A 25,208-nucleotide genomic window follows, 5' to 3' on the forward strand; every position below is an offset into this window, starting at 1 on the left:
GGACACTGCACCCCATGAGGATGGTTCTGCCTTGAGTTGCTGGGTTTTTCCCCTGGGACAGGAGAGGGGGGCAAGGCTGTGCCAAGAGGTGCTGCCTCCCTGCCTGCCTGGCCCTTCGGGATTTACAGACCGAGGAGGAAAAGAAATGGGGGGCTGGGCTGACTGTCAAACCCTTGGCATATCACTGGCGGGTAAGGTGCGGGCGCCCAAGGCACTCGCGGCAGACGGCCGGGAGATGCGTGGCAGTCCCAGGGGGATACTTCTTCCGAAGAGACCCCCCTCCCCTCCGCTCCCCCCGCCCCCGTGCCGTACCTTCCTGCGCCGGCGCCTCGGCGAGGCCGGGCACGCCACGCTGCCCGGCTGCTACTGACCGAACCCTTCTCAAAGCCGAGTCCCGCAGCCCTGTGCGCATTAGAGACTCTTCATCACGGGGATGCCCCGCGGCGAGCAGCTCTTGGGGGTATGTGCGGGGGTGTGTGTGTGTGCGTCACCCCCAATCCCGTGCCTCCCATTGGAGGAATAGCATGTGCCCCCCTTAGTGGAAAAAGATCTGGCGTTCTTCTTGGAGGTCGGCTTTCTCCTCCGCATCACTCGTCCCGTGCCACGCTCTCCTCCAGGGCGGGCAGGGCCTCCAGGCTGAGCCCTCCGCCGGCTGCCCCGCTGCCGCCGTGCACGCTCGAGAAGGACACCATGGTGTGGAGAAGCATCAGGACCAGCACGCACAGTCTGATCCGGCTGCTGCCGAGGCGAGACCCTGCGGAGACTGGCAGCAAGGATGGGGAGTGGGGCTGGTGATACTGGTGGTGGTGGTGGTAGAGGTGGTAGTGGTTCTGCCGCTGGTGATGGAGGTGGGGGTCGTGGCGGTGGAAATGGAGTGACTCTGACGCTGTGGATTTGGGGGATGTGTTGTCGTTGCTGTCTGGGGGGTGGTCGCAGGAGTCCCATTGCACCTCGCAGCACTTGGCCTCCTCGTCAGGCAGCTGGTTCTCCAGCAGCCCTGCGGCAAGGAAGCGGAGGAAGAGGAGGGGGTCAGCGGGAGACCGTGGACGGGGTTGCAGAGGGACCGAGCCCCGGTGCCTGCCAGCCACGCGCCACGGGACAGGCAGAGCCTGAGAACCGGGATACCCAGAGACCCCCTGGGACCTGCCCCCAGTGGGGCTGCGAGCCTGCGCGGACCAGCGTGCAGGCAGAGACCGCAGCCCTGGGACATGTTCAGGACACCCCAAATGCTGCTTGTAGCAGTTAAATGTCCCGGCCCTGCTTTAATCCCGTTACCTTCAGCCCCTTACATGCCTGCTTTAGCTTTCAGTTGGAGGTAGGGCTTTCATTTCCTGCGCTAAGCTGTGGGCTGTTGTTGCCGTGTCTCCATTAACCACGTACACCTCACCCCCAGATGGCCACGTTTCAGCAGCCAGGCAGTGCTTCGCGTGTTTCCACGCTGTACCTCCTCCCCCTCCGCCCCAAAAAAACTTCAAAATCTGGCCCATGGCTTGCAAAGTGCGACGGGGCTCATCAGCACCCCCCCCTGCCCCGTCCCCCCATGCCCCCTGGGGTGGGCAGGAGCCTGGCTCCGTTCCCTGGACCTCCTTACCCGTACAGATGAAGCCAGGCAAACCTCCATAGATCAGCTCGTCATTGTCCGGTAACACAAACGGGCACCTGGTCTGCACCTCCAGGCAGTATTGCTTGCATGGGATCCGGTGTCGGCACTGGTGTTGGGTCACGTTGAAATACTCGGAGCACAGCCAGGCCTTGTAGACAGCCTAGGGGAAGCCACCGAGAGGGACATGTCACCTCCCCAAATGCCGGGGTAGCCGAAGCATTGCAGAGACACAGGGTGAAAGGGGAAGGGAGACCGAGAGCTTGGTCCATCATGTGAAAAATTCAAGCACCACTTATCGCCCGTCCCAGAGCATCTTCCTCCTCCCTGAGACACCCCGCTGCTCCCCCAGGGCAGGGTAGGGATTTACGCCTCCTCTAAAGCACTTTGGTCCCCATCAGCTCTGAACATGGGACATGGGACAGCAAAACAGACTGCGGGCTGATCTTTATCGGAAATTTCCAAAGGTCTCTGCCTGCTGGAAAAGCTGCTGGCCAGAAGCAGGCGGGCACCACTGGGATCCAGCGCAGGCAGCTGCTGCAGCCTCAGGCTCGTCCCTCTCTGCCATCAAATAACACCTTCCTCGCCTTCCCCACCCACCAAATAACACCTTCCTTGCCTTCCCCACCCACCAAATAACGCCTTCCTCGCCTTCCCCACCCCTTCCTACCTGGTTCTGGGGGAGTTTCCCAATTCATAGAAATCTGGCCCTTTTCGTGGTGCTGTTTCTTTTGGCTCAAATGGGCAGACCGTGGGGGGAACACGTTCATTTTACAGACATATTTTGACACTCAAATGTACCAAACAGCGGTACAGATGCCCCTGTGTGCTCCACTCGCCTTTCCACTGGTTAGAGCTGTGCTTGGCAACATTTCCAGAAGCAAAAGCAACCTGGGGGTTCACCTGCGACTGCAGATCCAAGGCTGTGCCACAACCCCTGCCTCTCCAGCCCGTCCGGTCCCCGGTCGCCCTCCCTCGGGTCCACTGCCACTGACACAGCCACTCGTGAGCAGGGGAGAGAAAGCGGCTTTCCTCTGCCGCTGACCGAGATGACCTTCCTCAGCAAAAACCAGCTCTTCCCTTCCACCCTCCGTGTGTTCGTGCCCATCGCAGCTGGCCTGGCACAGCCCAGATGGCTTCGGTTAAGACCGTATGTCCCGCACCCCCTTTTATCTCCCGAGCATCAGGCACGGGTGGAAATTGTTTGGCTTCGCTCGCTGTAAAAGGGAGGGAGATCTTGTTTCTCATGGTCAGCAGTCATTCCTCAGCCTGCAAGAAACCCATGATGCCGCTGGGAAGAGCAGGACCCTCCGTGGCACTTCCAGCTCATCTATGAATGTATCCAGGCACGAGCGACAGAGTTAAGGTCATGTTAATGACCACATCCAGCTTCCTTTGAAACCAGCTAGAAAGGACTCCCTGCGATTCAAAGGGAATGAATTTCCCTCCTCGGCGTGCTTGGAGAAAACCCCGTGCTCCTCCTTCCAGCTGCATTTTTATTTTCTGGAGGCTTTGAAAACATCAATTCTTTGTTTTCCCATGTTTCCATAGATCCTTATCATCGCTTGTTTGGACCACGGTAGTGTCTCAGGATTAAAGCTGGTTGGGAAATTCTTGGCAAGTTATTTTAGCTTCTTTTTTTTTTTTTCCTGGAAAATGCCAAATCATGAAAACCAGAATTTTCATGGAAGCATGTTAGTTTTGGTGAAACTTTCATCACAAGAAGTTTAACCGGGACCAGGACACAATATATGGAGCAAGCCTTTCAGAGCAGTCAGTAGCCCTGTGGTCAGGGCTTTCAGCTGGGATGTGGGAAATCCAGTCCTGCTTTTTCTCCCCGGCCCATTGGATGTTAATTACTTAGACAAAGTGGAACGGCTCCAGAGAAGGGACCGACTCTGCAATCAGCCTGTGAGGACACAACCAGGAAGCAGAGCTTCGAGGTCCGGATCTGCATCTGCCTGGGCTGATTCCCCCGGGGACGAGGAGGAGGAGGGGAAACGGGCAGGACGAGCACAGCCCGTGCTCCAGAGATGCTCCAGCTGCAACGCGTGTCCTCCCCACCAGCCTCCGCTCCCTCGGGGACACTGTCGGGAGCAAGGGGACGGTGGGACAGTGAGGAGGACGCAGAAGGACCCCTCAGCGGGGTGGCACATGACGCTCCACAAGCGTGATGAGCTTTTCTCCTTCGGGAAAGCATCTATCATTGCTCTCCACGGGACCTCAACAGGACGTAAAGGAGGGTTAGACATCTCAGTGGACAGTGACATGTTATGATAGATGGGACGGAGAACCAGAAGGTATAAAACAGGCTTCAAACCATCCACTGACTGTCCAGGACTGTCCAGGACTTAGCCAGACAGGACGCATCCTTACTTCAGTCCGAGGACTCAGCAAGTCCTGGCCTTGACACGATGCCGTCATTTACGCACAACTACAGACACACATGTAATCTGGAGCAAAACGGAGAGGTCCCTGCCTCAAAGAGCTTGCAGCTGCAAAGACACGCTATGGGATAGCCTGAAACGTGGGGACGCCTCTGGGAGGGACGTACCGAGGATGGCAACCGAGACACGCAGCCCCAGGAGAGTGGGCAGCGGCCCCGGGCAGGGGCACCCCGCAGGCAAGGGCTCCGGCTCGCCTGGCTGAAGGCGATGCCTTCCCCTTCTCCCTGTTAGAGGGCACAGGCACCCCACTGCAGCCCCCACGGGCCGGGCAGGCAGCGGGCAGGCAGCAGGCAGGCAGCGGGCAGGCACGCAGACCTGCCCCCAGCAAGCACTCCCGTGGAAATTGCTATGAAACACGTTTTCCGAAGAGTTTTTAGGTCTATTGGAGATTTAAGGCGTTTGGAAGGGGTGAATTTCCTTAATTTCAATCTTCTAAAAATTAGTTATTATTTTAATTATTATTAATTATCTGAGTTAGTTATTTGGGCTGCCTTTATAGGCAACAGAGAGAGGGCATCCTGAGAACAACACATCCCCCCAAAGCACCGGAGTACCCCGAGCACCCAACAGCGAAGGGGTTGGAGGTGCTGCTCTCTTTCCCTTTTGACTGTAGAGGATTTCTGACAGCTAGTGCCAACTAGCTGGTTGAGTTCTGAGTAGCTGAAGTTGGGTGGGATGAATTCTCCCCCAAGTCATAAAGTTTTCAGAATTTAAAACTGGATGCATTAACTACACCACAAACAGCCTGCAAATTTAAACAAGAATTAAGATACGCACCAGGAAAGGATAACTTGCCACTCACTTTTCGTGATTAATCATTTGGGCTTTTTCTATGCAACAAGTCTGCCAGTCACATAGCACCAACAGCGTCCTGCCACTTAAGTCTCTCTCTCGCCCACGCTCTTCAGTGCTCCATGGTAATGAACAATAAATAGCAAATACGTGAAGTGCATCATTTATATACAGCTCAAAGTGTTGTATTTGCTCACAAAAATTCTGCTGCAAATGCTAAGCGACAGCACATGCAACAGCAGACCCCAGCATCCCTCCACAAACAGGTCACGAATGGGAAAGGGATCCAATCTGCAGCGTGATCCACAGCCAGCACGCTGCCCAGGGCCAGCGGTGGGTGCTCCCCTCCCTGGGGCGAGCAGCGGTGCGAGGCTGCTGCTCCATGCTTCCCCGGGGGGCCGAACTGTTCGGGCGGTGCCAAGGGGACGCAGAAGTGCTGCACGTGGACCCTCACAAGAGAAAAGCGATGTCTGCAGGGTAACTGCTCTGTAGGTCACCCGTCCTCCCACCTGGCAGCCCCAGGGGACCCCCCCAAAGCCCAGCACAGCCTGTGCGGAGCTGGATGGGTCCCACTGGCGTGCCCGGCCCCGTCTGCCAGCCCGGTGGGTGCAGGTGGAAGGACCAGATGGGGCACACCGAGTCCATCCCTCCCACTCACCCCGTTTTTCAGGCCCTCATCTGGCTTAGCGTTAAACATCTCCATCAGTGGGACTTTCTCGCGTTTCCCGAGGAGGTTGTTTTACCGCTGAAAGCACTTATCTCGCTGCCTACAAGTTTTCCTTCATACTTGACCTACATTTTTCCATCCAAAAGTTCATTCCCTTCAATCATTCCATAAAACATCCCTCTCCCTCCTCTGTGTTTACACATTTCTAATATTTGCAGATGTATCACGCTCCCCATTTAGTCATAACTTAGGCAAGCTCGACTGATTTACTCTCTCACATTTCCTGCGAGTCTCCCTCCCAGCGCTTTAATCATCTCTGACTCTCCCCCGTGCTGCCTCCCAGGCCCCGGTCGCATTCACGGCTCCCGCCTGGGGACGCGTGCAGCCCGGTGAGGAGGGATGCTACACCGGGTCCCCTGGCAGGGGACCATGGCCGTCACCTGCACTGTCCCAGCTCCAGCTCTGGGCTGCAGCAACCCGCGGATCGGCCCCGCAGGCAGAAGGGGCAGCCGGCACAGGAGACTCCCGAGAGCTTGGTAGGAAGGAGCTCGGGCTCATCCCGCTCTCCTGCGGAAACACAGCTTGCACAAGCAGACTCTGCATGGATCTGCACGGTTTCCCCCTAAAATGTTTCTGTTGACCTCTATCAGGGAAGTTTGGCAGAGGGTTGGGGTCTCAGATGACGACATTCCTGCGAATTTAATGAGAATACTGAGTGAAAGGCTGCAAAGAGCTGGTGATACCTCAGCCACTGGAGAGGGCAGAGGAGGTCCTCTCACCTAGAAACTGCGACCAGGCACCAGGATTTCCCAGGTGCCTTCCCTTTTCCCTTTCCTTTCCAGGGCACCCACCTGCCCAGAGGGAAGCACCAGAGCCGAGTGGCTCCCCCGGTCCCAGCCAACCCTCGCCTTGCCGGGCTGTGGGTCCTCCGGGTGTTGCAGCGGGCATTCCCGCAGCTGTGCATGATGGAAACGGCCCATGTCTGTTCAAAAATAAAGACAGCGAAGACCTGCTGGTGCAAGAGGGCTGGCAGCTGCCCCGCTCCACCGGGATCAGGCTGAGACGTGGGCAGATCTCTAGAAGACACCAGCATCCTCCTGACACGCACCTGCAAAGATCAGCGTTACAGGCAAGGAGCAAACTCCCTGGGATGCTCAAGCAGCAGCCTTATGGCTTTGGTTTTTCCACAGCTTTCGATATCTCTGAGCTTACCCCATGCAACCTGCTTTCTCTTGCCATTATAAAGGATGCGTGAGAATTTAGGACAGGAAGAAATTTATTCTGTGCTTAAATCAATGGGGAAAGCTCGCTGGTTTCCATCCTTGCCCTTTATGGTTTCTTCAGGAAGTGACTTTGGTTGCAATCAGCATTTCTTCCATTCTGTTTTTGCTTTTGGCTGATCTCCAGCCTGGCCAAGTAAATATAAGTGACCTGAACTCCAAAAAGCTCTATTTCTGTGCCCTCTTCCTGCATTTTTAGCTCAGAGGACTAGCTAGATGACTCAAGAAAGCACAAGGAGTTTTGCTGCCTAGGAAAGGGGCCAACTTCAGACACCCAATTTATATGGGAGGAGGAGGACAGGCTATCTATCTGCATCTGAATTTTGCAGGTGTGCCGAAATACCCCATCATAAAAGACATTAAAAAGAAACAAAATGAACTGGATTTCCAATAGCTATCTAATTAAGCTACCCGTCTGCTCACACCTCCACCGATATCTGAATGCAGCAGTCAGAGGGACGGCCTTTTCCCAGGCACTTCTGTGCCAAATTGAGTTCCTTGCTGCCTGCACTTCTCCCGCTGCCTCCTGTCAGTACCAGGATAGCATCCCCTATCAAACAGCTTTTCCAGAGTCCTTCTGCGTTCTTAGTATTTCTGCACAAAATAACGTACTCATTTTTTAAAGTAATTTGGCCATTTCAATGCCAATCTAGGTGCTGCCAGTATTTTGTAAACACTGGAATTGCCTGTTGAACCACCCCAACTAAATTTCAGGAGAACCAAGGGGCAGGGATGGAGCAGCATCCTTGGGATGCGACACCTTTGCAGAGGATGCAGTGCTTGGGATGGTCTGGATGCCCACCGGGACCACCAGCTGTAATTAACCCAACGAGCTGCTGTTTTCCCATTAGAGCAGGAACCAATGCCTGGGAGGTTTCCCCCAGGAAAATTCTGCTAATAGCACAGGGAGCCTGGCCAGCTGCAACGACCCCTTCTCTGTAATTAGAGGCAGGGGCTGGGGCAGCATCCCCGGCCCAGCACCCGCTCCTCTGGAAGGGGGATTTGCAGACCGGAGGGGGAGGAGGATAACGAGGGCAGAGAGGGAAGCAGGAAACCTTCCCCTGCAAAATAATCTCATTCTGCGTAGAAAAGGCAAGACCTGGTGCTCGCCCTCTGCTAACCTCACGCCTGAGCACGGTGAGGATTTCCCCCATCCAACTGCCCCGGGGCACCCCCCGGCACGGCGCTACCGGCCGATGCCCCCACCCGCGCTGCTCCCACCGAGGGGACGCCCAGGGAGAGCGGAGCCCCTGACCAGCAGTAACAAGCGGTTACACCAGGCGCAGGCAAATTGGATGCTTTGAGAAACTGAGTGCGAGTTTATAGCTTGGCAAAGCTGCCCGGGGCTGTATTTAATTGCAATAATATTGGGCTCTGCTGACTAATCTGAGGAAACGCTGGGGTCAGCTCTGGAAGGAGACCCTGGAGCGTGCTTGGGTCAGCGGCTGGGGGTTCATGCTGGAAGCTGCCGGGCTCTGCAGTCACGACTCTCCTCCTCCTCTTTGCTGCTGCCAAGGCCACGGGTGCTCGACCCGGCTGCAGCTGCGCGGGGCTGGGGCCGTGCATGAGCATCCCGCAAGCCCCTGCCAGCCCCGCCGGGCTCGCCGCTCCCTCCGACCAGACCCCCATCAGCGCCAGGGAACCTGCCCGAAACCCTCCTCCCAAAACCGCCCCGTTCACCTGCACCCGCAGGGAGCTCGCTCACGTCTTGCTCATCGGGACACCGTGTGCGCCCAGCCATCAGCTTCCAGGTGGGCCAGGAGGAGAAATCCCTGCCTGCCCCTGCCAGCCCCCCCCCGGCCGAGAGCTGCCCCCTCCCCTCCCGGAGCGGTTCCTGGGACTCACATTACCCTCATGGCCTGAGATGAGCATCTGGAGTGGCTGCGCCTCATTAGTCTTGGACACAGGGAAATGAGTACTGCTAATGAGCCGCTCGGGCATCTCTCCAAGCTCTGGCACATCAGGATGCAGCGCGGGAAGCAGGACGTGCAGAGGGGGAGAGGAGAGCCCCCTTGGATGGCAGAGGATTAAGGGAATGCTAACATCCACGGCTGGCCAGGAGGAGTCACAAACACAAGCTGCAATGTCCAATTACCATTGTATTCAATTACTGCTGCCTGCAATTCTGACATTAACAATGTTGAGTTTTTTAAACAGCTTTTTTTTTTTTAATTAGCCTTGCTATAGGCTGTTCTAACATTATATCTGTAACAGCTGTTTTTTTGGTAACTTCTTTGATAGCTCTGGAGCTGTGTTATCCCCGTCTTGCCACGTTTACATGCTCTGGTTTAGGGGAGGGGGAAAAAAAAAAACAAATCCAACCCCGAAACCCATCAACTGTGTGTGATTATTTTTTTTTTGTATTGTTTTTACTTTTTATTTTCATATAATGTTGACTTGTGCCTGGCAATAACAGCGCTGGAGCTGCGGATCCTCCATTTCACAACGGGGGGAGGCGAGGGCCTCTGCCCATTGTACCCCGGCACCGTAGGGACGGAGGGGAGTCAGCGTCTGTGGCTCTGGGCGCCGCGACGGAGGCTGCCAGCAGGAACAGCCTGGGATGGGGACGGGCGCTCGGTGGGAACGGGCCGGCCGCACGCAGGCTGCGGGGTGCTTGGAATGGCACCGGTGCGAACCCCGGCCGCTTGCCAGAGCCGGTGTTCCTCAAACATCGCTGGTAACGCTGTGCCGTGCCGTTGGACCGGCATCCCGCCCGCTGCCCACCAGAGCCAGCCGGCATATACCCGTGCCGGGCTCTCCGCTACCCTGCAGCCCACCCATCTCCAGGGTTTGTTTTCCCATTAGTTTTCCCCCAGCCATCCCCTGCACGACGCCAGTTTGCATCCCGGCTCGTCACCCCAGCACTGCGACCACGCGGTGTGCCGGGGCAGAACGGGCACAGGGGAGGCCGTGCCGGGTCCGGCACCGAGCAGGCTCGTCTTCGGGGAGGATCCTGGCCAGGAGACACCCCCCCGCCCCGTGCTCCCCAGCCACGGCTTCCCACCCATGTCCCGGGACCAGACCCACGTCCCTTGACCTCATTGACAAAGTCACTCCCAAATTACCCAGAAGCAACGTAAGTCAGAGCTACCCGCTCATGCCACCTTAGTGACTTCATGAAGCAGCTCATAGTTTTTAGCATTTTAGTTTTAATTCCCAGTTCTTGGATTAAAGAGACGATCTGAATGCCCCTTCTTTTATAGGAAAAAAAAAAGAAAAAGCCCCCCAAAGTAACCCCCCCTCCAAGCTACTCAAAACAAGTGCGAGACACACACAACTCCCTAAGCGCTCATCTTTCAAAACTAAGAGAAAACAGCTTTAAAGCATGACCTCCATGCACCTGATACACACTCAAAGCCCAGGTAACAATCCTATCGCACTAAAAATTCACGATATCGGGTAGCTCGACACACACCTTGGGAACACCTGGACTGGGCAAAGGACAGGAGAACGAACATCTCAACCTGCCTCTGCAAACACACGCACGCCTTCAACACCCACAGGTGTGCTGGGCCAGGGGCAGCCCCCGGCACTGGTTAGCAGTGCCAGCTCCCAGCCCGGGGATGCTATCAGGGGACGGGCACCGCATTTACAGGCTCATTTCTTTGCTAATCTGCTCATTACAACCGAGGGCTGCTGCGTGCAGAGGCCAGGGAAAAGCCTGGTCTCATCCCAGCAGATGCAACTCTCGCCTTGGAACAAACCCAGGAGGAACAGCCCGCAACTGCGGTTTGTACCGAAACAGGAAGCATCCCCCGGAACAGCGGCGCTCGCGGCCCCGCTTCGGACACCGGACAGCCCTCAGCAGCACTGCGGACGGGACTGCACTTCGGAGACACGGCACTTGGCATCCCAGCGCGGCTGTGTGGCTGCATCTATCTATCACACAGCAAGCAAGAAAAAAAAAAAAACCCCCACCACACTAATTAACGTCACAGCTGGACGAATGGAAAGGCAGTGACCACCGCCAAGCCCCCTCGCTTTCCACAGCTGGTACCCGTGTGCCTGCACGTCGCAGGTCCCCCCATTTCCCTGCACCCCCGTGCACCCTCCAGCAAAACACCCTGTACAGATTCTCACTATGGTGCAGGGTACTGCAGCCACAGCGACACGGGGTGCAGGGGCAGAGGTGCAGGACCCTGGGCCACAGGGCAGGCAGCGCTGCCCGCTCCCTGCCCAGCGCTGCCTGGAGCCCCTTCCCTCCCACCGACCGCAGCTCCCACTTTGCCCAGTGCAGGTTTGCCACGGTGGCCCCGTGGCCATTGGGACCCGGACGGGGCTTACCCCCATGGTGTAGCCGTCCGCCTGCAGCCACTCAGCCCTGCACGACCGCTCCTGCGGACGCCAGCCCACTGCAGTAGGCTTTTGATACCGTATCACTGCTCAAAAACATTACCATTCCCATGAAATAATATTTTCATTTAATTATCAAACTCCACCTTGGGATAGACGCGTCCTTCCTCCCAGGGAGGATGACGATGGGGTGGAAGCGCTCTGCTCACTGCTGCCCACAGCTCCCAGCTCTCGCTCCAGCATACGTGATGTCGACAGTGTGTTCAGTCCCCCCCGCACCCTGGGTCTGTCCCCTCTATTCGCCCTGTGATTTCTTCTGGCAGTGACTACCCGTGGTTGGACAGTGTCTAGTACAATGTGGCCCCAGTCTTGGTGGGCTGCCTGCAGGCGCTGCTGTAAAACGAATGCATTGAATCCAAACAAAATGCACATGGAGCCTGCTCCTTCTGGAAGTGCCTTGGAAGGAAGAACTGGGCCCCATTGTGCTACAGGCTGCATGACACCAGCAGTAGACAGTCTCTGTCCTGAGAAACGTCTGATGCACACAAGCCCGAGAGCACAGTAAAGGCAGAAAGGACCGGCACTCCCACGCTGCGCCCACCGAGCGAGAGGGGCAACAGTAAATCCAGACTGCTGCTTTATGCTCTCCTTTCAAGAAGGGTTTTGGCTGGGGTTTGGAAAGGAGAAGACCAGCTCGCCGGGAAGGTGAGGCCAGGACGGGAGCGTGAAGGTATGCGTGGGAAGGGGATGGACACCAGGAGAGCTGGCCAGGAGACTGGGACAAACCGCCGGTGGCCAGGGAGCGAGCAGCTTCTCCTCAGCATCTGGAGGGCTTTGTCCTTCTCCATCTCCCCTGCGACACCGCATGGCCAGGACCCATGGGGGAAGGTGTCCCGGGGCTGGTGGGAGGCCAGGCCATGCAGGTGCCGAGCCCCCTCCCTGGAGCCCCGACCCTGCCGGCTTGCGAGGGCTCTGGCACACCAGCACAGGCACCGCGGCCCCAGCCAAGGGGTGGGAAACACCAAAACAGACTTGCATCACCTGGCCCAGACATGGCAAACCAGACTGGATGCTCCCTGGCCACCCCGGCATGGGCACACCCACCCCCGTCCTGCTCCTGCGGGTTAGCCAGAGAGGAGCAGGGAAGAGGGGGCAGCTTGGTCACCCACCCATCGCTTGCTGGGGATATGCCAAGTCCTCCCTCCCAAAACCAATCCAGTTACTGTGCAGCCAGGGATGCATTTCGGCAGGTCCCCGGAGCCCCAGCCCTTCCCTCTCTCCTGCCACAGGGGCGCGATGTCGCTGGGATGCTCTAGCATCGAGCTCACCTTCCACGTCTGGGCATGGGAGCCCGGCGCTCTGTGCTCATGGCCAGGCTGCACCCCTGCACCGGGACTAAGCCTTCGGCCTCCCAGAGAAGCTCCTGACACAACACTTTTTCATGGGAAGGCCAGTGGGAAGCAGACGAGGCAGAGAACCCCATCACCGCTGTGCGGCGCGTTTCTGCGCTGGCCCCCGGCAGAGCTGGGTCGGGAGCGTGGGATGCTGAGGGGGGTCAAGGCAGCAACAAAACCCGAATAACCCAGTAACAGAGGATGAGTGACTCCAGCTACCCACCTACAGACTGGTCAGGTGTCATGACAAGACAACGATGAGAAATGAAATTCCTCCCGAGCAGCCAGCCCGAGGCCACGGGAGGCTCGAGCAGCTCCAGCGACACAGATGCTGGCTGCAGGAGTAACCAAATAACCGCTCCTTAACAGCCCCCCCCAGCACACGGTCCTGCCTGGCTGCCTTGCAGAGGGCGCCGAACTAAATGCTAACGCCAAGAGATGGCGAGAGAGGAAAGAAGAGCAGCAGAAGACAAGAAAAAGCCAAGCAAAGGCTGGGAGAGCAGCATTTCGCTCCAGAGCAGCACTTCTTTAAGCAGCTATAACTGAACCACGGCTCAGCTACAAAAACAAGGAGACAACTTGGATGGGCTGGGGGAAGCATCCCGTCCTGAGTGCCGCTCTCCTGCAGGTGCCTGTCGGGCAGCGGGAGCCCGGCCGCAGGAAGAGGGAATCCAGAGGACCATTAACCAGCATCCTAAAAATAATTCCTGGGGGTTTCAGAGCACCTCGGGAGGCGGGAGGGCTCAGAGAGGCAGGCAGGAGGGCTGCTCGCGAGCAGTGATTTCTTTGCGGCAGTTGCACTAGCCGACCCAGACGCATGCCCATCACTCACCGGCTAGCCCCCCTGGTGAGGCTGCAGGTGACCAGTGGGTTAGTTAGCAGCCTAATCTGCTAGCAGCCCAATTAGTTAAAAAGTAATTAAAGACCGCTATGAAGCTGAAGATGAACATGATTGAGTTGGGACAGAGGGAAAGTCAGGTCCCTGCAATGTATTATCATCGCTTGAGGAATTCACTCCCATTAGATACTGCTGCAGCCAGGAGCTTAGCAGGATTCGAAAGTAGATTAAACATTTATACAGATAATGAGAACATCCTGTTACATCAGATAGGATATAAAAAAATAAAGGCTAGACACTTCAGTGCCACGAGTCATAAATTACCCACCAGCTGATGGAGGCGAGGAAGAAGTTTCTCCAGCAGAGCGGGTGCATCTACCTTCCAAGGAAGCGGTTAGGCTGGAGCATCGTTTTTGGGAAGGTGCGAGTGCCCAGCCCAGCAAGGGCTATGCTGGGGCATCACGACAGGGCTGCCTTCGCAACCGATGCGTGTGGAAGGGCCCAATCCCGCACGCTGCCAGGAGCCCCCTTGTTCTCACTCAAGTGCTTGAATGGTGCACAGCGTCCCGCAAGGTCTCATTTTGTACGGACGGGAACACAACATGGTACAGGGTCTAAGGCACACCCCGCAGCCGGGGGAACCCGGCCTGCCTTGCGCCATGCTTGGTGCACCTCACGGAGGGGGGGTGAGCAGCAGGATCTGGCCCGTCCCAGCTCCCTCATGCAGCAAACAGCAGGGAGACAGGAGGGTCCCGCCTCGGCAGCCCGGCTCCCAGGCACCTTTCGTGGTCAGAGGGAGGTGCACAGTCTCCCACGCTGATGCTGGGGTTGTTTAGGCAGCTGCAAGGGCCTGTTACACTTAACTTGTGTGCAGAGGTCCCTTAAATACAGCAAAAGATGATTTCCTAGATGCTTATCAGCACTCCTGGCAGCTTCTACTGATGGAGACAAGGGACTGGACACGGCTCGTGTCAGATCTGAGAGCTGGAACCTCTTTTTTTATCCCTGGCTGAACACCGCTTGCAGAAATCTCCCTCTCCCTTCCAGGTGGGGCCTTAACGCACCCGAGGAGGTGGGGAAAACCCAGGATAACTCTCAGTCTCCATGGTGAGCAGCAGGCAGATGCTCCCGGCCGGCATCGCTCCTCCTCTGGCAGCGAGCCTCAAGGGATGCGCTCCTGCGGGGGAGTCCCATCCCTGCTGCTCTCCCCTGGAGCAAGCCCAGGACAGGCTGGGACTCTCCTCTCTGTAAAGCTGCCACAAATGCAGCTGCACGTCTGCTCGGTCCCCCTGTGCCAGCCCTGCCCACAGGCTGCCTCCCCCTCCCAGGCCAGGAGCCAGGATGCGGGCAAGCCCCGGGGGCTCCCCCGGCCGCTGCTGCCTGCTAGACCCTTGAAAACAGCCGGCACCTGGAGCCTCGGGGCCGCGTGCCCAGCACCCCGTCACCCGCAGAGCAAACGGGCGCGGGAGGGAAGGCAGCGAGTTGCAGGCAGGGTGCTGCAAGACAAGGGGCTGAGCAAAGGGGTCGGCATCTTTGGTAACGCTAACACACAGAGACTTGAACTTCCAAAGCAGGGTATGAAGGTTAATTATCCTCCGCAGAGTGGAAGTGCTTCCCCTGCATTTCCACGAGCAAGAAGTGTCCAGAGAGCTGCCCCATGCCCCGGGCTCATCGCTGCCCCAGGACCATGCTCCAAGCCAGCCCTCCGTCCCGGCAGCTACTGCTGCTCCCTGACAATCTCATCTTAACAGGAGAGCAATGAACGATGACAAACAAGTAACGCACCACAGCAAATAAATGCTGCTCTTGAATACGTACGCAGAGACTTCAATGGACACTCCTTTGCCAGCTGTGCTGCAGAGATAACAGGGGAACACCGGGCAAAGTTCATAAACACCACTGAGTCAAATGCCTTGATTATTGCAAGCGCCTCCTCAGATACATTTTCCACATGCCCAACCAGCTCGGTATCGGGCTGCAATGCTCCAGGTGCTTCCAACCCCAGGTACTCCAGCGAGCAGGTTTGCTTTGTGGGCATGGCTGGGCTTAGGGCACAGGGCAGGGAAGCTCTGCAGCCCACTTAAGAGAAATGCCCTCACGCAGAGTTACTGGGGCCATTACAAAGATCCAAATAACTTAAGGTTGTACAGATCCAAACCACTCACCTAGAATCCACCTAAGCAGCAGGCAGCAAAAATCACAGGACTTTGGTGTGGCACATGCCTTGCCTGCACAAGCATCCCTCCTCAACAGGCAAGCAGATGCACTCCCTGGGCACAGAGATTTCCAATCCCTGCCAGTCCCGCGGGAAGCAGGGCTGGGCTGAGGAGGGGTGATGGATGCACTGGACAGGTTACAAAATTTTGCCAAACACAAACAACAAGCAGCATTTCTACAGATGGCGTTTCTGCTAGCAGCCATGCCCTGAAGAACCTGAAGACTTCTCCCTGCCTCCGTGAGCATCTCCTGCCCCCGTTTGCAGAGGCAGGTCTGTGCAGCGGGTGAGCTGCTGAAGCGGTGGTTGGTAACGTGGCTGCCTGGGAACGTTCTGGCTAAAGGTTTTTTCCCCTTTTTGAAAATGCCAGTTCTTGGAAACTGAAGCATCTCATGGGAAGACAGTAGCTCAGAGATGCTTCCCTGGTCTAGAATGGAAATTCTAGTGAAACCACGTGAAGGCCCCCCATGAGTGAGGCCGGAGGGGGCCCAGGGTGGGATGAGGGTGGGATGAGTTTCCCCCCAGGGAAACCAGGACCTGCCCCCACCCATCCCCAGCACCCACCAGAACCCAGGGGCTTTGGGGATGATGCTGGGGACCCTGTTGTGAGGATTAAACCATCCAGAGCAGAGCTCCCATCCAACCTTGGGCTGGTGGTAGTTGCTTTGTAGCCTCAGGTATGAGGACTTACCTCCTTCTACAACTTACTTCTTCGTTATGGGGGTCATTCTTACTCTCCACCATCCAGCTCCATGGAAAGTGACATTGAAGACCAGAAGCAGGTCAGGAAGAGACCCAGTTCTGGAGGAGGCTGAACTTTGCACTCTTACTACGTTGAACACAAAAATACAGGTCTTGCTCCCCCTGCTCTGGCCAGTCCCTGCCGCCCTTCCTAAACCGTGTCTGTTCAGAAACTTCCGAGAAAATCTCCGCTTGTCTCCTCTCCCTCTGTAACAACCAGCAGCAGAGAGTGCTGGGGACCGGTGCAGCATGGTGCCTGCGGGCACGAGGTGCACCAGGCTCCCTGTTCTGGGGAAACACAGGCACCAGCACAGTCCTCGCCAGGAGAGACGCTGTTCCTGCCTCCAGTCCCCCCCTCTCTGGCTCCCCTCACCGCCGCACCACCCCTTTGCCCTCCCGCTCCTCCGCAGCATCCATCCACCAGAAGCGCTGCAGAAGCTGCTGTGCAGAGATAAGATGTCAGCCGAGATGCCAAATACGTGTATCTTTTACTCCCGAGGGGATGAGCAGGGCAGGCAGTGTTTCCTTCTCCAGCCAGGACCATGAGCACCAGGATGCTCATGCAGGCAGGGCTCTGGAAAGCCAAAACCTTGCCAGGTGGTGCTGTTTCACGCTGCCTGTTAACAGGACGGCTACATCAGTGGATTTTGGGGGAGCCCACGCTGGCTGTGTGCGCCCAGCACCGCTCCTCCCTCTGACACCCCTGGATCATGGCTGGGAGAGAGAGCCTGGGGAGAAGCCATGAGCAAAAGCCAAGCAGGGAAGAGGAGCGAGGCCAAACTGGTCGAGCCTCCCCAGGCAGGCAGCTGCCGGCTCTGGCCGCGGGAGCCAGGGCTGCAGGCAGCGTGGACAGATGGCTACTTCTTGCCCAAGCAGCTTCCGTGTCTCATTCACAGATTTGCTGTCCCTGAGTCATTGCCCTTCAAACGACAGAGGAGCCGAGCTTCCTCTGCACGGAGCCAGGCATGAGCCGCATCCTAATGGCATCCCGGTGACAGCGGGAGTAGCCCCTGGCAGCCAGGTATATCCTGCACTCCTGCCTCTGCTGCCTGCCTCCCACCCCGGCAGGCAGCTCTGGAGCTGGGCAGCGGAGGAAAAGCCCCATGGGGCATCTGTGGGGCCAGGCGTGGGGCCATGGGATGTTTTGATGAGACGCAGCTGCCTCCTGGGGCGCGGAGGGGCTGGGGCTGCTGCGTGCGGTCCTCGGGGCTCCCAGGTGCCGAGCCCTGTGGTGGTGCCCGGGGTCTCTGCCACGGGGAGAGGCCAGGCTGTGTGTGATCCCTGCTGTGCACAAAAGGCTCCTTTCCTGATGCAAAAGATGCCTGTCCCCGGATGGGGACCACGTGAAGCCCTCCGCGTGGGCAGGTCCAACGCTGTCCTGGGTTCAAGCAGACACCGTGTGCATCCTCTTCCACCTCTCGGTGCCCGGCTATGGGGAGGGTGCTGCCTCCTCTCCCCCCGAAGCGCAAGGATGCTTGCACAGCTGGCAGTCAGTGCGACACTAGCAGATCCCTTTGTCCGTGGGGACAGCGCGTATCTCTGCCTGTTATGAAAAGTGGCCATCCCCGATCTGGGCCACCCCAGGCAGCCCATGCCAATGGAAGTGTACCGCAAGGGGGGCCCGGGGGGGGTTGTGTCATTTTACCAGGTCACACATTTTGCTGATACTGTCGCACAGGCTGCTGAGCTTACTGACTCCCAGAGGCTGCCCTCACCCAACAGGACCATGGCACAGCAGACGCTTTCCAAAAGGCATCGTTAGCTGCTGAAGTATCGCACCGCGCCTCTGCCGCCAGAGCTGAGCCTCCTTCTCCAAGGAGCTCGTTCCATCCCGCCGGTGAAGCCCCCACGCGCATCGTGCTCCCAGGGATGGGCACACGTGGAGAGGAACCCGGGCTCGCGTGCATCCAGCACCGGCGGCAGCAGGCACAGCTGGGAGCACACGGGCGCAGGAACAGGCGCCAGCACCTGCGTCACTTGTAGCTACTTGGTGACAGTTTGATGGAGACAGATCTCTCGCCCTCTTCCCTGCACCATTTGCCGACCTGCCTGCTGCTGCACGGAGACTTGCTGCCTTTAAAAACTCCTATTTTTTTTTCCTTAAGCACCACCGACAGATGTTAACAGGCGAGGACCAATAGACAACCAACCAGCCGAAAGCAGGCAGCCAAACACCACTGAAATCAGCGGTAAACCCCCCCACCCATTCACACCACCACCCAACAGCCCAGCCTGAGCGCTGGGGGAGCACCCCGCGGCCGCTGCCCCCACCCCAAGCTGCTTCACCCCACAGCAACCGCATGGGTCCAGCCGCCAGCCCACCACGCACCCCCAGGCATCTTGAGACGTCTCAACCCCAAGCTAAGCTTTGGACTGTCCAAGCACCGACTCAGCATCCCCCTTCCCTCCTGGCTCGCAGCGCTCCCATGTGTCCCGGGCACTGCTAGAGCATTTCTGACACCTTGACACTTTTTTTATTACAGAGCAAACTCCTTTCATCACTCATTTTTTGGTTCTTCTGTTTTTCGATCTTTGATCTCCGTTTTCAAGCGTCTAGGTGGCCCCCGACACAAGGCGCAGGAATTGGGCCGTGCCAGAGGCTGTGGCTGCAGTAACTGCATGCCTAAACCCACACATTCCTTTTGTTCAAATTCTTTATACAATTTAATCACATCTTTATGCAAGGCTGGAAAAAAATTACCTTTGCTTATATGGAATTGGTGTTGTAACATGGAGCTGTGCATTCGGCTAAGCTCACGCATGTGGTCTTGCTAAAATTGCCAAATTATGTACTGTGCTGATCCGCTGGAATCACTCTGGAATTCTTTTTTCACCTCATGAAAATGCCAGTAAAGCTCCACCTCACCAGCCAGGCTTGTTCTTGAGGAAAAGCTCCAAGCACAGACACCAGAACTGCCCAGGTGCTCGGGAGCAGCTTCTCCCCTCCCGGGCACTGCTGCTCCTGGCGCAGCACCCACGAGGCCACTAAGGCTGCGAGAGGGGTCCGGGCGCCCGGCAGCCACCCATCGGCGGATTCACTGCAAGCCGTAATGTTAATGTAACTCCAACCCTGGACTTCACATTTTAAAAAAAAAAAAACAAAAAAAAAAGCAGGATTTTGGTGAAACCACTTTTCTTGTGGGTCTCAAGGGACCTCTCCTCTGCACATGGGTCTCCATGCAAGGAGCCATCCAGGCTCGGAGCCAGAATGCACCAGGTTGAGCAGCATTTTGGATAAGCCCAGCCCAGACAAACTCAACTCGAGCTGCTTTTGTGACGGTAAAAGGCTGCTTTGGTTCCCCCAAGAGGTGTCCCTGGCACCGGGATGCCCCCAAGACACGGCCCTCCCAAAGCTCCCGGCCCCGGCGTGCTTGGGTTTCCAGAAGATGCTCTGCAGGGAGGGATGCTCAGCAGAGACACCAATCGCTGATGCTGTTTCTGGCTAAATAAGAGCAAGAAAACAGGACCCCCGGAGGGTGTTGAACCCGGGCACCGCAGATTTGCTCCCCAGCCGCTTGGTACGGGCTGTGTCAGGCGCGATGCTGCGGCACCTTACAGTGGGGAGCGGCCTCTGTCTCTCACTGCATCGCCTGCACACCCACAGTAGGGAAGCACTGGCACGTCGCGAAAGCCTTGGGAGTGAAATCCTGCCCTGCCAGGGTCCCCCAGACAGGCTGTCTGGTAGGTAACGGGGAAACCAGAGGTGCAGAAACAGATCTGGCCAGGGCCGCAGCGGGATTCAACAGCCACTGGCCCACGCGTGCAGAGAAACCCTGATAATCTAATATAATTTGAGATGCTACAGGTCCTGTCCAGCCTCGCCTTCCCACCAGCGCTCTGTTACCAGCCTCGGCCCTGCAGCTCCTGGCTGTCAGCCCTTCTCTCTCCACAGCTTTGTTTCTTGCAACCTAATGAGCCCTTAATTCAGCAGGCTTTGTCCCATAGATCTTGATTTGCCCTAGTACCGGTGGGAGTGTGCACTTTTAGGAGAGCTCTCCGTAGCGGCTGTTGGCGAGGGAGACAGCACACACACAGTGCTCTGCCTTTACAGAAGCAAACCTCTCATCCGGCGGTGGCTAAGCTGGAGCAACGCTGCTTTTTTGCCTGTTCAGAAAGACAGAAAAAAGGCCCAAACCAGCCATAAGCATCCCACAGGGCATCACTTTGGAGGGACAGGGATTTCGTCCTGCACTAAGTCCTGCAAAGCCTGAGCCGACGGCTCACCTGCTGCAAGGGCTGCTGCTGCCCCGCATTTCCCGAGGGACATTCAGCTGCAACATCCGTGTCCCTGGTTCGTGACCTCCTCGAGCCCTTTTGAAGGATGCTACCAACGTGTCACCACAACCGCTCAGTGCACGAAGTTCATCGTGTCTTGCAGCAACAGAGGGTACAAGTTGCACAGGAAGAGGGGAGACGGAGGTGGCAGGCAGCTGCTCCCGACTCATTTAAGGAATTTTCCCTCTTATAGGCAGGAAAAAACCAAGTATTTTCCACCTCTTTTATGTACATCACCGCTAACTAGCACCATGGCCCCAGCAGCTGGCATTCAGGTCTTCTTCACTGCAAGAGGTGAAATGTATTTCAGAAGACGGATGGACCTTGCGGACCCGCTTTGTCCTCTCCCTCCCCTGTTTGCATGGTGCCGGGGGACCTGCCCGCGAGGGGCTGTGAGAGCCAGCCTCCACGAAACCCATCAAATGTAAAATGCAAATAAACACTAAACCTGAGAAATGTATTTTCACGTTTCACTGTCTGTCAGCCATAGGGATTTTTGGTGTTAGTTGTAGGAGTAATAAGTAAAACATTTTCGGAGTAGGATTCGGAAGCTGTTGGTGCTGCATGGGAATAACAACGTATGCAGAAAGTGGGATCTGCCCTGGAATTATTTCCAAGCAGAAAATAAAAAGGCCTAGGAGAATATTACAGCAATGAGTAATCTAAAGAGCTGAATTACACAGAGACCCCACCATTTCATGGCATTTCTATCTCCCGCAGCTCCCGGGGAGATTTTGGCCCAGCCTTCCCTGAGTGCTCCCCTGAGCCCCGGGCACAGGCGGATCCGGGGTTTGGATACTCAGGATGCTGCTCACCCCCCCCGGCAGCACCCGCCTTTCCCTCACCAAGCGCAGGGATGATTTATTAACAGGGAATGACGGGACTCGTGTGTCCCTGTTCATCCTGAAACCAACACGCAATGCTCAGCTGTTTCCAGGTTTCCAAGTTTTTAACTCGGGGTCAAACCTGCTGCCGTAAGAAGGAACTGGCTGCTCCAGTGAGGCTTTTGTTGTTGTTTTAAAGCAGATGCAATAAAGAGCCAAAATCACCGGGTTGATTTGGCTGCCAAAGAGCTCCATGTGTGCTGCTTATCGAGCCGCACTGCTCCTTGGGGACGAAATTACAGGGGGATACATGGCTCTGCAGAGGGAGGCTGTGTGCAGGTGAGCTGGAGCTGCTTTGTTTCCCTGCCTTCATTTTTCCAGCTGCTATTATGGAATAGGAAGGATGCAAATGGGAGGCAGCCACGCGGTGCAGGAGCGCTGCTCCCACAGCGAGCACGGTCCCCTGCCCCGCACACTCACCCAGCCCCAGAAATATTATTTAAATCCTGTTTACCCAGCTACAGGGCTCTCTGCAGCCAGAGTCCTGCTACGAGGATTTTGCAGGAGCCTCTCACGCCGGCTGAGCTGTCTATTATGTTTTCCTCCACTCTTCTCCTGTTTTGCTGTCATTTGTTCTCATATGTTTTTACCATCAAGCGGTAGCTCTCTGCTGTCGCTTACAAGCGGGTGTTCACATGAGCAGCGTGCAGCCACAAGTCACATCAGAAAACGTTCTATTATTCAGCATCCAGATAGGAATTACAAATTCAGGCTGCTTTAAAAATCCCGCCAGCCAGATTTTCCAATGCAAGGAGTAACTGCAGCCCCTGCTGAAGTCCAGAGGACTCGAAATCAGGCCAAAACTCGCTCGTCACCACCACACTGGATGAGTATGGTGTTAGCCTCATTTCACAAATGGAGAACAGCCACCGAGAGGGTGAGGTTGAGACTCACAGCTGTGCAAGCCTAAAGTAAGGCACCTAAATACGTATTGAAGCACCTTAAATAAGTGGCCTGATTTTCACGAGAGACTGAAACGAGCAGGAGCTGCGAGGGCTCGGGTTGGTGCGTGCAGACTCGGGCACCCGCACTGGAAATTTCCTCGCGGGTGGCCCGGGTGAGCGCGTACAGGTTGGCCCTGCTGCTCGCGCCCTCCTGTTGCTTCCCAAATGCCGCCTGTGAAATCGCAAAGCTGGTGCTCGCAGATGCTCTAAGGATGCAACCGTCAATGTGACACAGAGCAAGCGAGGAGGTACGCGCCTTGCCGCTGCCACCTTCAGCTCTGCATCTCCTAAGCTCATTTCCTGCTTTCTCGTCAAGGATGTTAAGACCAGAGACACTTAATGAAGACTCATCTAAGCACGGCTCTGTTTCTAGATGCTTCACAGTCCATGGGAACATCTCCTTGCCCAAGACCCAAAGGTAATGATTATTTTCCTATCTTTCTTTGCTACTCTCTCTAGGTTTCTATACCAGCGAGCACAAGCACGTCGGACTCAGCAGAGACGGACGCTAAGCCTGAAGTGAGGGCATCTGTACACGCTACAAGAGACAGCACAGGAAGACCCCACTTCTGCTGGGCCCTCGGGAGCGGGAGCAGCACAACAGCGGGCAGTGCTGAATCCCTTCATTCACCGCGGAAGCGGAGCAGCAGGACCAAACCACTCGGTGCAGGCTAAATACCACGTACCTTTGAAACCGCAGGGGGAATTTGGGCAAGCAGATTGTAATTACCTGGCCTGGCACCGGCCCAGAACGCCAGCACTAGCTCCTTTCCAAAACCAGCTCCTTACAAACGCGGGTCTGAGAGAGGTGGCCAGGATCTCGCCGTTGTGCCCTTGATGAAAGACACCACCCCGGTGTCCCCAGCGCTGTGCCCTGGTGCTGCTCCCGCGCTTTCCCAGGGGACGAGCGCTGCGCCGACAGCCACCCGCGCCACCACCGCAGCTCCAAGTGTCCCTCAAAACTCTCCCAGAAGAGCAGTGGCCAAGTCCCATCCTGTCACCGGGGGATGCTCTGCCACCATCCCTCTGGGGACGATGCTGTAACACACCCCGCTGCCTCTCCCCCAAGACACGGCTCCGAGAAAGGGAATGCAGGTTTAATTATCAAGACCATGAAGCTTCCCGGAGGCGATGTCCAGAGGGAGCTTGCACAGGTGAGCCAGGCAGCTCGGAGCAGGCGGAGGCTGGAGGAGCCGCAGTGCTAGGGCTCGTGAGAAAGCAGGGGAGCGCCCAGCAGAACCGCGCCGGGCTCTGGACGGAGATGCAACCACGACTCTTGTTTTGGAGAGGGGACGGCACCATGCTGAGGCTCAATCCGACTGATGCTGGGGGAAGCAACCCATTTGCTTTCTGAACGGGGACCGTGCCCTGGGGCTGGGGACGGTCATGACGCTGGGGGGAACGCCAAGGGGGAGGCACATCCCAGCACCCCCGGCCCATCTCCCTGGGGAGAAGGGGTGGAAGGGCTGGAAAACAGCTGCTGCGTGCGGGGAAGGGGCTCCGGCACCGTGGTTCATCTCAGGTCACCGCCTGTCTACACACCTCAGCTTAACGATGGTCGGGCAGAGCCCTGAGCTGCCCCAGCCCTGTGCAGCACCCCTCCACAGCAGCAGGCCAGAGACAGCGGTGAGGGGCCCCACACCTGCCCTGGCTTGGCCTGCGTGCGCACAGGTGTACATGCATGCGTGCACGTAAAGGGGTGCAGGTGAGGCTGGTAGGGAGTGGGGTGTCAGGAGGCTGTGTGCGCGCGGATGGGTGCGAAGGGATGTGGGAGTGCACGCACGCTCAGGCCAAGCCCTGCTCTGCCCTCTCGCTCCCACCACCGCATCCCGAGGGCTCTGGGCCCATCCTGCTGGCACTGCCAGGCTGGGGTTCGGGGGGCAGAGAGAGACCCCCCAGCCCGTGGGCAGGCGGGAGCGCGGCTCTGGCAGGCGTGCGGGCAGGGGGTACCCAGCACCCTCCTGCAGCCGGGACCCCCGGGGCTCGGCGGGGCTACGGGACAGCGCGCAGCCCGCCCCAGGCTGCCCGCCCGGTGGCACGGGGGCACCCCGGGACGCCCCCTCCTACCTTGCAGTCTGTCAGGCAGGATCTGACCGAGTAGTCTTCCGATTGCAAGTACTTCTCCAGCAAGAGGTCGAACTCCTCGTATTTTTCCTGAGCGTGTTGGTCCAGCCGCTGGTACGCCTGGACGCAGCTGCTACAGGCCTCCCCGCCCAGCGCCCCGGCCGCCGCCACCACCAAGTCCACCATCAGGTTGTCCACGCTGCAGTCCAGGCCGTCCGGGCCGGCCATCTCCCGCAGCAGGTCCCAGATCGTGTAAGTATCACAAAAGGAGAGGTTGAAGTTCCTAAAGTAAGCCTGCAGGAAAGTCCTCTTGGAGGAGGGAGAGGCGAAGAAGGGGGCGGCGGCGGGGGGCGAGCGGAGGGGCGCGCCGGCCGGGGAGCCCCGCGGCCGCTGCAGGGCGTGCAGCCGGGCGCAGGCCGAGTCCAGGTCGCCACGGGCGGCGGGGCAGGGGCCGGCGGGGCCGGGGGCCCGGCTGAGGTTACCGAGCAGGGCCTCGCAGCTGCCGCCCGCCGGCTCGGCCGCCAGCAGGGCCCGCGGCCCGCGGCTCCGCGGCCGCCCGGCGCCGCTCCGCTCCCGCGCCCGCAGCTTGGCCCCGGCGCAGAGCCACAGATGGTCGGAGAGGAGGACGGTGAAGAAGAGGAGCGAGGCCAGCGAGAGGCGCCATTTCTGCGCCCGCTCGGGGTCGGCCACCGGCTTGTCGCTGCGGCGCGGCGCGCAGCACACCGCCCCGCCGGCGGCGCCCCCGCGGGGGTACATCCAGGCGCCGCGGATCAT

General features: G+C 57.6%; 1 protein-coding gene across 1 annotated transcript; it reads right to left on the bottom strand.

The window, feature by feature from the left end:
• Positions 1 to 318: 318 nt before the first annotated feature.
• NALF2 (NALCN channel auxiliary factor 2) lies at positions 319 to 25,208 on the bottom strand. Its single transcript, XM_076347101.1, has 3 exons — positions 24,438 to 25,208; positions 1,592 to 1,763; positions 319 to 997 (listed from the first exon to the last, which is right to left on the bottom strand). The coding sequence occupies exons 1-3, from the start codon at positions 25,206 to 25,208 to the stop codon at positions 588 to 590; spliced, it is 1,353 nt and encodes a 450-aa protein (XP_076203216.1). The 3' UTR covers positions 319 to 587.

The sequence above is a fragment of the Aptenodytes patagonicus genome, chromosome 9 (genome assembly GCF_965638725.1).
Source record: "Aptenodytes patagonicus chromosome 9, bAptPat1.pri.cur, whole genome shotgun sequence".
Classification (NCBI taxonomy): Eukaryota; Metazoa; Chordata; class Aves; order Sphenisciformes; family Spheniscidae; genus Aptenodytes; species Aptenodytes patagonicus.

Bases quoted from the DNA above. Each gene is read 5' to 3' on its own strand.
- NALF2 (XM_076347101.1), bottom strand. From the start codon at position 25,208: ATGATCCGCGGCGCCTGGATGTACCCCCGCGGGGGCGCCGCCGGCGGG. The intron at 1,764-24,437 runs GTAGGAGGGGGC...GGCTTCCCCTAG, and splicing joins CCTGCCTGACAGACTGCAAG to GCTGTCTACAAGGCCTGGCT. The intron at 998-1,591 runs GTAAGGAGGTCC...TCCTTGCCGCAG, and splicing joins GCCTGGCTTCATCTGTACGG to GGCTGCTGGAGAACCAGCTG.